Genomic DNA, 14,028 nt, shown 5'->3' with positions numbered 1-14,028 from the left:
CACAAAACTTGGTTCAGATCGGATCATGTATGTGTGATTTATAGCCAATCATGTGCAAAGTGGGACCATGACTCTATGAGACTTTTTTTTAGGTCTTGAGACGTTACACGCGTGTACCAAATTTCATGATTCCAGGTCCAAGCATGGGTTGCGGCAATTTTTTAAAATAATTTGTACAAGCTGTTGTGGAGGAAAAAGGCCACGCCCCCCCAAAAAATTGACTGCATTCCTGTAGCGGGGTGGATTAGGATCAAGCATAGTGAATTTGGTGCAGATCAGCAGAAATATGTGGAATTTAGAGCCTAACGTTTGTCAGCAGCGTGATGTCTGACTTTGCCACACCGTCATGACCACGCCTTTCGCCTAAAAGTCTTTGCGCTTGAAAGCAAATGAGATGAAGTTCTTATCTGTGTTCTGACATAATTTGTTGCTAATTAGATTAAGAGGGTCAGAGGGTTATTTAAGATTAAGAGGGTATGGCATGCAACATGGATGACTCATAGCTTTCTGGCTGCTTTTCCTGGTTCGTTTTGATTATAACCACTGATTTGGAACAAGTATGTTTTTAAYCTCAATACGAGAACTAAATGCAGTTTGAACTGCAATGTAAACYCCAAACGATATATATTAAAACCTCGTGTGGGTCCATGCTGTTTCTGCTTCACTCTGGTCACAGTGGTCTTTGTGGACCGACGGGACTCRTGACCCAGTTTACTCAGTGGATCTAGATCATTAGCTGTCTTTAGATAGGCTAACATTAACAAAATAAAAGGGAGAGAACATCTTTCAGTTTTACTCTGCAAACACGAGACAAAATGTTTTCTAATTCTTACCCCTTTCTTTTTCTTCTTTTTCTTTTTTTCCTGCTTCTTCTGCCGCTTCTGAAGAAGGATGGTCTCATATTTTGGTCGTGGGTGTTCCTAAAGAAAAAAAAAGACACCCCCCCCAAAAAAAATAAGTTTTTTTATGTATGCATGTGTGAATTATCAGTAGTTTCCATGCTGCACATGTATATTTCAACCTAGTTTGGAAAAAGAAACCCACACAGAGTTTTCACGCTTTAAATATCAGGAATTAATACTACCATAAAAGACCACTGGTCTCCAATGAAGGCAATTCTTTCCTTAAATAAACAGAGAATGCTGGAGTCTTAGAATTTTCTCCAATAAAAATAATATGTATTGCACGGGACTGAGGGGTTTGGAGCCTTTACCTCGTCCTCGTCCATGCCTGTCAGATCCCAGCTGAAACTCAAACTTATCTGCCGACGCTTCCACTGCTCCAGGAACAGCACAGCTATGAGTTTCACACAAACACAGAAAATACTGAACAACTGTCAAATTCTTCTAGTCTAAAGAAGTCTATCTAACTTAAAAAAAGATAAAGTTTCTTCACAATCGCTTGACTGTATCTCAAGTGAATTTTATATAGAAAGTGAAAAGATCATCTGAAAACCTGYACMGAGACTCTTCTACTGCAAAGTCATGCTGTTGAAATATAAACACAGGATGCAGTTTAGGAATTCCTTACTGAAAAATACAAGGTTTCCCCTTGGGAGATCATGCCCTTGCTGTAGGCACTAATGCACCCCCATACCATCAGAGAGGCAGGCTTTAGAACAGACGGTCCATCCTCTCTTTACTAGCTGTACACCACACACTGTAGATATGTCTATGAGTTTTCAGGTTTTGAAAATCAACCCACGATTTTAAACTCTTACCACGTGAACCAGGCATTAGTTGCAAAATGCCTCCCCAACTGTTTTTTATCTGTACCATTTAGTTTTAAGGCCTTCTATTGCACCTATCCCATTTTTTAGACATGCTGCATGTTCAAAATGCCCTTATTTGCAAAAAGGCACATTTTCAACATTTTGTGTCATTATTGCATTCCATAATGAAAATAAATATGACTTTTTTAGGTTTAGAATTCAGAAATGTTGTAAATTATCTTGTTTTCTGCAGCCACAGGAGGAGATGTTTGTAGTTTTACACGCCTAAAGTCTTTATTACATGTTAATAAACCTGCCCCACTTTTTAATGATCCGCATAGAATACAAAATTCTTCTGTACACTTTCAAGGCYCTTTACAATCTCTCCCCACCATATCTTTCAAATCTTATTCATATTTCCATTCCCTCTCGCTCCCTCAGATCATCCTCTTCCATCCATTTGACTGTCCCCTCYGCCCGTCTCACCACCATGGGGAGCAGAGCTTTCAGTCGCTCTGCTCCCCAACTCTGGAACTCATTACCACCCCACCTTAGGAACATAGTCATTCTCAAATTTTAAAACCGAACTCAATACACACCTTTTTAGATCTGCCTTTTCCACATGACACAATTGGTTGCCTGATTTTTACATAGATTTTTACATAGATTTTATATAGATACATTGTTTTTTATTTATTTTAATCTATTTTTTATTGTTACATTTTATTTGTTTCTGTTACTTTTTACTCTTTGTACGGTGTCCTTGAGTGCCAGAAAGGCGCCTTTGAAATAAAATGTATTATTATTGTTATTATTATTATTATAAATCCAACGATCTATTGCTTCCACTCAAAAGGATATTTATTAGTAAAGTCATAAGAAAGGGTAAATAAATCTAATAAAACTAAGTTTTAATCTTAATATGACCCCTAGCTGGCAATATTTAGAAAAAATAAATAAATAAAAGAAGATGCACAGAATGTGAAAATAGTTGAAGAGGGAAGATTGTTGGACAAAAAGACAATTACTCACATTTTAGGTGCTGAAACAGGTTACTGACGTTAGGCACTACCTCTACAATGCTTGACTCTAATGTATTACTAGAATGAACACTTAAAGTGCCTATGACATCCAGTTTTTGTAACAAATATGAGTGCATTTTCAGAAAGACAACATTAATAACATATTACAAAACAAATTTTACGCCACTCAGATTAAAAGTTGTTGAGAAATTTACATGTGAAGGAACAGGAAGTGATGTCAAAGGGGAATATCTGCATGTGAACATTGTTACTAAAATGGTTAACAACACAGACTGTAGAGAAGAATTTTCTTCAATTTATTTTGAGTGACTATCTGAGAGAGATGTAAAGGAGTCAGAGTTCAAATAATATTGTTTCAATGAACAAAGACCATGGAGTCCCTTTTCTTAAAGAGTTCCCCTTTGATGTCACTTCCTGTTTCTCTTTTGTTGAACCAAGTTCAAAGAAATAATGCCAGTTATGTGTGTTTTATGCCAAGTTCCTTACATATAACAATGTTTTCTTTGACTTTTTATATGAAGAATATACATATCACAGGCACTTTAATGGTAGGATTAGTGATTTCCTTTTTGTTTTCAGAATGTTTYCAAAAATGTTTCACATGAAAGCACATCTGCTAAAGGTGTCAATCTTTGAACCTTTGCTGTTTTACAACGTTCACTTTGAGATACAGTTCATTAGATATTAATGAGAAACTAACAACACCAGCAGCTCACCTGTTCTCCTGTTCTCGCACACACACACACACACACACACACACACACACACACNCACACACACACACACACACACACACACACACACACACAGCAAATATGAGACACATAACCTCACCCCACAGGGACATGAAGATGGCGAAGAAGACTGTGGCGGGGTTATCAAAGAGATGCGAGGCCCTGGCGGTGCCGCAGGCGTTGCTGAGATGCCAGTAGTCGCACGCCCCGTCACACAGGGGACACATGGTGAAGTTGAGACGATCGTTGCACATCTCCAAACTAAAAGACAGGGGAATAAAAAGGCAGAAAACTTCATCCAGAGTACCTACTGTCAGATGTGTCAGCGTTAACCATGCGTGGCACAAAGCGGAGGCGGGGATTTCCATACCAGCAAAAAAATTAAATAAATAAAATAAAATCACAAGGAATGAATGGAACTTTTAACTCGTAACTACCTTGCAAGCTTTTGTCTTTTCGACCCTATTCAGAGTCGGTGTGGGCTGAATTCATGACACACTCGCTGCCAAGCCGTGTTTCTGTGTGCCTCCCCCACAACCGTGACTAAAGCCAGATCCAGCAGGTATCTGGGCATTCCCTGTCTCATGCATGTGTGAATGTGCAGGTGTGYATACATTAAAACAGAAGGTAGAAAGAAATCCTTATTTTCTCCATTTGTGTAATGAAAATGTGAAACTGACTGAATTATACCTTCATTATGTGTTTGCTAAGGGGACGTCTTCAATTGACTTGATTTATTTAGTTGTAGATACCAATTTCWTTAATATGTTCTAAAAATGTAACAAATTTCTTGAGATATTTTGCTCACTGGTTGACAATAACTCAACAGCAACACTTGAGGTTTCTCCAGTGGTTCTCGGTTGGTCGTACCTGGGTATGTCAGTATCCATCGTCGCCACCCCATATCCAAACACAATGATTCCCACTATAGAGGCCAAGATGAGCAGTTGAGTGTAAACACCAAGCCACGCAAAGTACAAGCCAATCTTCTCTCCGAAGTACTTCCTGTGAGAGGGAGACAGTCACAGTGACGAGTTTGATCACAGTTGTGTTACGTTTGATTAGCTGATTTGGGGATTTGACATAAACGGATACATTTTTAATGTGAACCTATGATATATCACCTCAGAGAGGAGGTGTAAACCTAATTCTTTTAACAGTTTTGAACTAAGTACATGTACTGTCAGCAGGTGGTGCTGTCAGCTATAAAGCATTGGGCTATAATAAACATTAGTGGTCACCACTGACAGTACATTGAAATATTAGATCACTGGAGCCCCAAGTGAGTAGAAATTGGCCCACCAATCCATTTGATTTGGCCCACCAGCTTTTGCCCTGTTTAGTAGGTTGTAATCTGTATTTCCACTTACAGTCTTTCCATCTACTGACCCAATGTCTATAAGGGACTGTAGTGCAAATAGTTTTCACTCATGTATACTTGCTATACTTTGCGGTACATTAAGATTAAACAGGAAATACAAGTAACTACAAGAGATATTTAGATTAGATTTAAGCACACATGTAGATTTTCACACTTTATAAGACCATRAATACTCATATTTGATCAATAAACGTCCCATGAGCCTTTGCTGCCCGAGCATACATCAAACTTTCAACAAGTGCACGGGCTAAAAAAAATAACAAAACATGGGYGACCGCACTGGCTGCTTGCTGAATCATATAAAATAAAAAGTATTTACATTTCATGTATTGTATTATTGAATTTAGCAGCTCTCAGATGGATTTTCATTTTGGTTGTTTTGGGGAGAAAAGGTTTGGGCACCCCTTTTACTAGACGTTGCAGCCAGAACAGAACCAGCTTCTCTGCCCCCTGTATTTCAACAAACATTGCCCTTGATAAAACAATACAAAAAACATTATTGCAAAAAACAGGACCTTATGTTGTTAGCCATTAGCCTAGCTTGAATGAAGACTACCCAGAATTACACTCCCTGTGGCTCCGTTCAGCTGCGAAGCGCAGAGGTGCTCTGAGAAGCATACGCAGGAAATGCGAGGTCGTGCGATAAAACCAGTGATAAATGTGAAAGTCAGGTCAAATTAATGAATTCTGTGGAGGACAGACTGGTAAGAACAGTTGAAACTGAAACGCTGTTGTTGTTGTTTATAATTTCATATTTCAAAATGAAATCCACATTTTGCATATGCACATGCTGCCATCTGCTTCCCAAACAGAACGATACATTTTGATAGCATGTATGTATAAATATACCCATATGTTTATTATTTTGATAGGATTTCGACAAAATTAGTCTGCCTTTGGTGAATTATTTTGAAATAACGGATGTGCTCATTCGTTTTCCCGTTGGTGCAGTGTGGTGTGATTTTTGTCGATTGAACTTACTCCACCATCTGGCCCTGCAGTGGCAGTGTAAATGCTCTCGTTGATTAGAATGGGCATGTTTTTACAGCGGACAGGATGCCGGAGTGGAGCGGATGCATTGTAAATTGGGGATTAGCCTCTTTCTTCATACTTGGTGCTCTATGACCGATGTATTAAGTTACCAAGTATTGAAAGCTATTAGACTTCAAAGTTCACTGGACTATCAATTTAAAAGACCCCCCCCCCACACACACACACACACACACAATTTCTTTTTTTTGTGTTCACTGGGTTCATGATTGCCACTGCTTGTTTTATGAACATCATGAATACAATCATTTTTTGATGTTTTGTATGGTTACTGCAGCTAAATGTAGCACTACTGCTCACAACAAGTTTTCTTACTGTGGATACTAAAAAGAATAGTGATTTTGTGACATCTCTTTCCCCTTATCACTGAAGAGATCAGGTTAATGCAGGATTTTATGCTGGGAATTAATGGAGATCTCTGTAACAATATATTTGCTGTATCTCCAATGTGGCTTTGTGGAACCAGGGCGGCGGGCRCACAAATGCGGTTCAGTGTTGTTCAGCAGTGCCTAAAAACAAGGTAACCAAACTTAACTTGATACTTCTTGAAAGATAGCTTGTTTGCCCTGAAAGGAAGTACAACTGTCTTTTTTTGTAGCACTTAGGATTAGCGGACACCTTCTCATTTTGCACTGACCGACACCCAACTACAACTCACTGCGGTCACGTTACCTGACCAGATCAATGGGCTGGTACTTGTAGAAGGCAGAGTATCTTGCCCACTCTTCGTGCAGAACCTGAAAGCGCACAGAGAGAGAAAGAGAAAGAGAGAGGGAGATGTTCAGAGTCAGTGTGGGTGTATGTTGTCATGTTGAAAGTCGAAAAAAAAACTGTTTTCAGAGGCACAGCTGATCTGGAGGCAGGCACGTTCTGATTGGTTGAAATAAACCTTCCAGGACAAAGCCTGAAGCTGCAGTTTAAGTAACTTTATCCTGAAGACAAGTGAAACACAGTAAGAGAGAAGCAAGGGAGTATTATAAAGCCTTATAATACCAAGGTGTCTGGTTCAGTGAGAACAGGATTGCATATCCTTGGAGGAAAGGTCTATTTTACCATGTAAATAACTATTTTTCCACTGTCTTTTCTTTTATACACTGTCAGTTAGGAATCCCACAATTTCCATTGGCTAAATGCCCAAATTATAATACTGTATATTATAGGTTATCTGATAACGTTTGAGTTAATTAGAAGCCCACCTGTGGATGAATTTTAAAACACACCTCAAACATGGCTTTGTGTGGCACTAGCATCAAGAGACAATCTAAAGAAATTAGCCTTGATACCAGGAACTGTTGATCTCTACAAACTCTGGTTCATCCTTGGTACAATTTCCAGATGTCTGAATGTGCATCAGCACTTAATTATTTTGCACTGTTTTCCACTGAGGGCAATCGAAAATTGGAGCAAATTCCCTCCTCAGTTCGTCTCTCTCTCCTCTCTACAATGCTCTTTGAAATTTGTTGAAGCCATTAAGGGTCAGTGGTTCATTCTATTTTTTATGAAAGTACATTTAAGAACGCAATTATCTTTGTTTCATTATCTCGCTAATTTCTTCAAATGTTTTCAGTTTGCCTTTTTTGAATCAATGTATTTATTACCTCCGCCAAGGGAAGAGGTAATGTTTTTGGTCGCGTGTGTCTGTCTGTCTGTGGACAAAATTACTCAAAAACTTGTGTACGGATTGCCTTGAAAATTTTACCACATGTGGATATTGGCCAAAGGAACACAYCAATAAATTTTGCAGATGTTCCATTTCACGAAGTGTATACAGGAATTTTTCTTTTAATTCAAGAGAATCAGCCAGGCTACGCAAAGTGTCATTACATCAGATGCATGCAGGAAAAAGGAAGTACAAGTTGCAAACTCACTGGGACTGCACATCCCAGGATGTCTACTATTGAATGTTGTGATTATTCTGTTATCTAGTTTTGATGATGTTACATGCTATCTRGAGACATAGAAAAAGAAATGTGATTCTGTTCACATTAYGGGAATAACAGAAGTCACCGACAGCGGGGGGAGAGTCCTGCTGCAGCCAAGCCGAAGCTGGACCCTTGTGAGGTACCCCCTTCACATAAGAACTTTATTGTGTGATTGGTCAGAAGTTTGTGGGAGAATGTATTTGTGCTGAAAGTGCTCAGACGCTGTATTTTTTCTTAAACAACTTGCTTCAAAAAAAATAAAAAATAAAAAACTAGAAGCACTCGGAGAGCGCAAACCTCTGCCAAGGCTGTATGTTTTTGTGTGAGTGTGTGTGTTTGTTTTTTGTGTGATTTATTACATTTTTAGTCATATGTGTGATTGTGTTCAAGTGCTTTACAATGACTAAACACGTAATAAATTACGTGCAACAGAAGGAGTGGAACAGCATCAGAAAAAAGAAAACATTTAGCCATAAAAAAAACAGAATAAACATAAATGTTTAAGAAGACCTTAGCGTTACCTATTGGATAACAGACTTGAACGGGGGATGGTGAGTTAGCTAGCTTACTTTCCCCTTTCTGATACAGGTGGGGGAAAAAACTCCAAAAATGTAAACACAAAATAAAAAATTGTTAAGACGCGCAGGCCGATGTATTATGAAAATGATCTGTTGTTACATTAAAGTAACTTCAAACAGTAAGTTTTTCGATTTAAAAACAATTCGGTCTAAAGTTTTATTTCCATGCGCCTTTGTGATTGGTCTTCTACACGGGTTCAGGCAATCCCATTGGATGTCTACAGTCAGGGGGTTGACCCGTCTTCGAATGATCCAATGTGATTGGAAGTCTACGGTCAGCTTCCTTGAAGCTGATTAGCTGTTCTTGGGTCAGGATCGTGATCCGGATCATCACCAAAATTTAATGGTGTCTACTTTTGGCTAATTCCCACTTGTGGTGAAAATTTAATGAAAATCCGTCCATAGGTTTTTGAGTAATTTTGTCCACAGACAGACAGACAGACAGACAGACAGACAGACAGACAGACAGACAGACGCGACCGAAAACATTACCTCCTCCCTTGGCGGAGGTAAAAAGAAGAAAAAAAGCCAAGTCGCTTCCAGAGCCGACTGTACCAGGAAGCAGCAGTTTCTAGAGATAACCAAACCGTTAAAAACACATAAAAATGGATAAAACAGATGTTTTAAACGGTGGAATCTGTCTGATGAGGGAGCTTAATCCGGGACCAGTTTGTGGATGTCGGGTGACGAGTCTCGTACTTTTTTYRCATTGGACTCCACCAGAAAGAAATCCCATGCATACTGCCTGCTTAAATGTTCACTGCGTCAGAACTTATTCGGCAAATGTGTTTCCATCTCTCCTTCTGCGCATTAACTCTATTGCAGAATGGGGGGAATTGGCCTTGGTGGAAGTTTGCACTCTCAGAATGCTTCTAATTAAAATTTATTTTCAGGCTGCTTTCTGAAAAAAACTGTTTTTGTTTTTCTTTGTCATTTGAAAACTGAGTAAACACTTTTTTTTACCTTCAGATTAGCTCTGCATCTGAGAAATGTTTATTGAACTTAAACGCCAATCTGTGGCCGCATTAGACAGATTGGAAAACGCAAGAGTGAGAAAACACAGATGAAAAACTTTGGATGGTTCTTAACTTTTTAGCTGTTTAAACTTCATATGTAGTTTTGTATAAAACAAATCAAGTCTGGTCACTTTTAATAAAACCAAATAGCAACATGGTACTTTTTTCATAAGACAGAAAGATGGAGAGGAGTTGGTTCACCTGTCTGTCATTTCGCTCCTCAGGTTGTCCAACGACCTTATAGTCTCCCTGTAGAAAATGAAAAGTTAAAATCGGGATTAAATTTAAGAGATTAGACATTAAACTAACTGGGAAACACATTATGACTCAACATAATTAGAAAAGTATAGAATTTTACAAAAATCAAGGCTAAAGCGAAGGAACACCGTTCAAACACACCTCAAATAAAAATAAAAACTCACAAGTACACAGCAAACACTGTCAGAACACAACTAATACACACTCACCAACCACTTCATTAGTACCGGGATTGCTTTCAGAACTGCTTTAATTCTTTGTTGCATAAACAACAAGCATGTGAAAACATWCCTCAGAGATTTTGTTCCATATTGACATGTTAGCATCCCACCTAAGCAGACTWATGTGTCTATATGTCTTACCCCTCCTGAGACAGCACCCTGGTACAATTTTAATGCACATGCAGTTTAACCGCATATCTTGAAGCATCTGAATGTTTTCTCAAATGCAACAAAAAACTGTGCCGCTGGTTTGTTTTGGATTTTACCACGCGAAAGTGCAGAAAAACAAACGTCTGTGTGATGAGTTTTTGGGTAATTTTTGGATGCTATATTGTTATAGTTGGTGAGATCGTGAGCAGTTTTGTGATATATTCATAAAAAAGCTACTCTGGCAACAATAACCTAATGTTTGTTTTGATAAAAGCCAAACAGAAACTAAAAGTAGCACAAAATGTAAGAAAATTTGTTTGGTAGATAATTTTTTGTTGTAACAATGCTTCTTGGCAATGAATCGTAAACCACTTGAACCATTCCCTTTAAATGGTGCCACATTTGTAAGGAACATGCATTTGTGGGATGAGCTGTGGAGCTGAGTATGTTGGTTGAACCCATGAAAACATTGCCAAATCTTTACCAAACAGATTATAAACTTGTTGCTATTGACACTTATTTAAAACKTCAAGAAGGACATAAAGGAAAGAGGGAAAACACTAAACTTAATATTCATACACATCCCACGGAGTGTCCACTCCAGGACAACTGAATTAAAATGTAGCACATTAAAATAAACTGCTGTATCATGGGAGCTTTAAACCACACACTCACATCGTGAAGAGGGAAGGCTGTGTCATAGACGCCTTTGGCTATCAATGTGCTAATACCTGCAAAAACAAAACAAAACAGGAAGAGCAGAGACATAAGTATATATCACAAACACATGTACTGCGTACTCTGGAGCAGTGGTGGACAGTAGTGGAGTACATTTACTCGAGTACTGTAATTAAGTACATTTCTGAGTAGCTTTACTTTACTTGAGTAATTAATTTTTGGGGTACTTATTACTTTCACTCCACTACATTTCAAAGGCAAATATTGTACTTTTTATGTCCTGATGCATCTCAGTAATCCAGGTAAAAAATCAAAAAGAAAATAAATTGTATAGGTCTTCTGGACGGGTTCTTCTCTAATGAAACGTTTCGTCTCTTAGAGGAGAGACGAAACGTTTCATTAGAGAAGAACCCGTCCAGAAGACCTATACATTTTTTTTTCTTTTTGATTGTACTTTTTACTCCGCTACACTTCTAGGAAGCTTTTAGTTACTTGTTACTTTTGGTTCAGCATAGCTTTGTAATCAGCTGTTGCTGTTTTCTTTCTTGAAATGCAATTGGTCACAGTATGTTCCTCATGGGGAACCAATCACAGTCATAACTCACATCTAGGATCAATTTGGAATTACATCMTCTTCATTAACGGTCGCGAGCTGAGCTCCCACTTACATTTCAAACAAATGGTAAATGGTAAATGGACTGAACTTATAGAGTGCTTTATCAAGTCCCTCCGGACCCCAAAGCGTTTTACATTTACAGACTGATGGTGGTAAGCTACATTGTAGCCACAGCTGCCCTGGGGCACACTGACAGAAGTGAGGCTGCCATGCACCGGCACCACCATCTCTCTCCCTCTGACCACCATCAGTAGGCAAGGTGAGTGAAATTTCTTGCCCAAGGACACAACGACAGAACCCAGCAATGGAGATGATTGACCCATGATCATATCTCAGCTCTACGTTTGAGATTTTAGGACTGAAAAATAGTTCCTATCAGTTTAAACGTCTTATGAGTTCACTACGGATAAACTACATTTGTGCATTTAAGAACTCACCACTCACTTTATTGCATTTTTATGCTGAAGTCTTTACAGGTGGTGTAGAATTTGTTGCAGAGTGGTTCTACAACCCCTGACAAAAATGATGGAATCACCGGCCTCAGAGGATGCTTATTTAGTTGTTTAATTTTGTATTAAAAAAAGGCAGATCACAGACATGACACAAAACTAAAGTCATTTCAAATGACAACTTTCTGGCTTTAAGAAACACTAAAAGAAAAATCAAGAAATCAATCAAGAAAAAGTTGTGGCAGTCAGTAACAGTTACCTTTTTGGGCCAAGCAGAGGGGAAACAATATGGAATTACTCAATTCTGAGGAAAAATATTATGGAATCATGAAAAACAAAGAAACAAAAACACTATAACACCACTAGTATTTGGTTGAACCACCTCTTGCTTCTCTAACAGCTGCAGTCTCTGAGGCATGGACTTAATGAGTGACAAACACTCTTCATCAATCTGGCTCCAACTTTCTCTGATTGCTGTTGCCAGATCAGCTTGGCAGGTTGGAGTCTTTTTTTTCAACTTCCACCAAAGATTTTCAATTGGATTGAGATCTGGACTATTTGCAGGCCATGACATCAACCTTCTGTATTTGTTTTTCAAGGAATGTTTTCACAGTTTTTGCTCTAATGCACGATGCACTATCATCTCGAAAAATGATTTCATCATCCCCAAACATCCTTTCAATTGATGGGATAAGAAAAGTGTCTTTTTATTGATTTCCTTTAGTGTTTCTTAAAGCCAGAAAGTTGCCATTTGAAATGACTTTAGTTTTGTGTCATGTCTGTGATCTGCTTTTTTTCTACAAAATTAAACAACTGAATGAACATCTTCTGAGTCAGTGATTCCATAATTTTTGCCAATGGTTGTAYGTGTCAATACATCAGGTGTTTTCTGAGAGCTACGAGGTTCTGTAAACTCACTCTGAAAATGTACAGCAATGTGTTGATAGTAGAAAATGTAATTTGTACTTTTGAATACTTGAGTAATTTTAAATGCATGTACTTTTGAATAAAGTATTTTCAAAAGTAAGTACTTCAGTACTTTAAAGTGAGTACATTTTTGATGGAGTAACTTTTACTTTTAGTTGAGTGGATTTGACCCTGAGTATCAATACTTTTACTCAAGTACTAGAGTTGAGTACTTTGTCCGCCACTGCTCTGGAGAGAGGATATTTTCTGTTAACCTTGACTTAAATTCAAACCTCGACATTTCTGTTTTTAACTGTTCCCACTAAAACTGAAAGATTGTGCAGATTGAGACAAACTGGGACAGGGCTAGGGGCGATCTCCTTTTTGGAAAAAGTCATGCGTGAAGACATGGCCTGCTGGGGTAAAGTCAGAACAATGACACACCGGATGACTCAACATACAAAATGTAATGAAATAATCATTATTTCTTAAAAGGGGACACATTACACATTGTTAAATCAAATAACACACATTCTGTACATTTAAACACATGATTACACACTCATCCAGCCAGAACCAACCACTAACTCCCATAGGCCCTTGCTTCAATTTCAGTCTGACCCAGGACGTATGACCCACTTGTGGAGGAGAAGGAGCAGAAAAACAGTGCATGAGTGCTGACGTGTGTGTGTGTGTGTGTGCATGCATGCGTGTGCGTGTGCGTGTGAGAGTGTGTGCGTGTGCATGTGTGTGTGATCGAAGGGAAAAAAATAAAGGGTTAAACTATATTTTCTCTGCCCTTCTTCTCTTGCCTCTCCGTCAGTACCCGCCGGCTGATACCGGCTGCTAAGACGGGCCAGCCAACCAGACATATGGTGGATGCAAAAAAAAAACAGATGTCAACTTGTCTCTAAAATGTTGGTGTTACAGTTGCAATCAGAATATTACATACACATATTTGGAACATACATGTCACACAACCCCAATTCTAATGAAGTTGGGTTAAACATAAGAGAAACAGAATACAAYAACTTCCAAACTCTTTTCAACCTATATTCCATTGAGTACATGACAAAGACAAGATATTTAATGTTCTATTGGATTTTTTTTCTTTTTTTGTATAAATAGCTTTGGCTTTGCATGGTAGAGATTTAACTTGAACTTGTAGATGTAGACCAGGGGTGCCCAACGAGTCGATCGCGATCGACCGGTAGCTCGTCGGCTGGTTCCCGGTAGCTCATGGAGCACAACCTTCCTCTAACAGCTGAGAGCCAGCTCGTCTGCTGAGAGCAACAGTTGCACTCCGGCCCAGGAC

General features: G+C 38.7%; 1 protein-coding gene across 3 annotated transcripts in view; it reads right to left on the bottom strand.

Moving 5' to 3' along the window:
- Nucleotides 1–14,028, bottom strand: part of ano2b (anoctamin 2b) — a 105,632-nt gene that overhangs the window by 49,180 nt on the left and 42,424 nt on the right. For all 3 annotated transcript variants that reach the window (XM_014018451.1, XM_014018452.1, XM_014018453.1), the window contains 7 exons: nucleotides 10,740–10,795; nucleotides 9,637–9,684; nucleotides 6,592–6,656; nucleotides 4,359–4,493; nucleotides 3,589–3,749; nucleotides 1,214–1,296; nucleotides 834–920 (listed from right to left, as the gene is read on the bottom strand). In XM_014018451.1, coding sequence (XP_013873905.1) covers nucleotides 834–920; nucleotides 1,214–1,296; nucleotides 3,589–3,749; nucleotides 4,359–4,493; nucleotides 6,592–6,656; nucleotides 9,637–9,684; nucleotides 10,740–10,795 — 635 coding nt within the window. The remainder of the gene's footprint in view (nucleotides 1–833; nucleotides 921–1,213; nucleotides 1,297–3,588; nucleotides 3,750–4,358; nucleotides 4,494–6,591; nucleotides 6,657–9,636; nucleotides 9,685–10,739; nucleotides 10,796–14,028) is intronic.

This window comes from Austrofundulus limnaeus, unplaced genomic scaffold, assembly GCF_001266775.1.
Source record: "Austrofundulus limnaeus strain Quisiro unplaced genomic scaffold, Austrofundulus_limnaeus-1.0 Scaffold193, whole genome shotgun sequence".
Classification (NCBI taxonomy): domain Eukaryota; kingdom Metazoa; phylum Chordata; class Actinopteri; order Cyprinodontiformes; family Rivulidae; genus Austrofundulus; species Austrofundulus limnaeus.
This window is presented reverse-complemented; position numbering and strand designations above follow the sequence as displayed.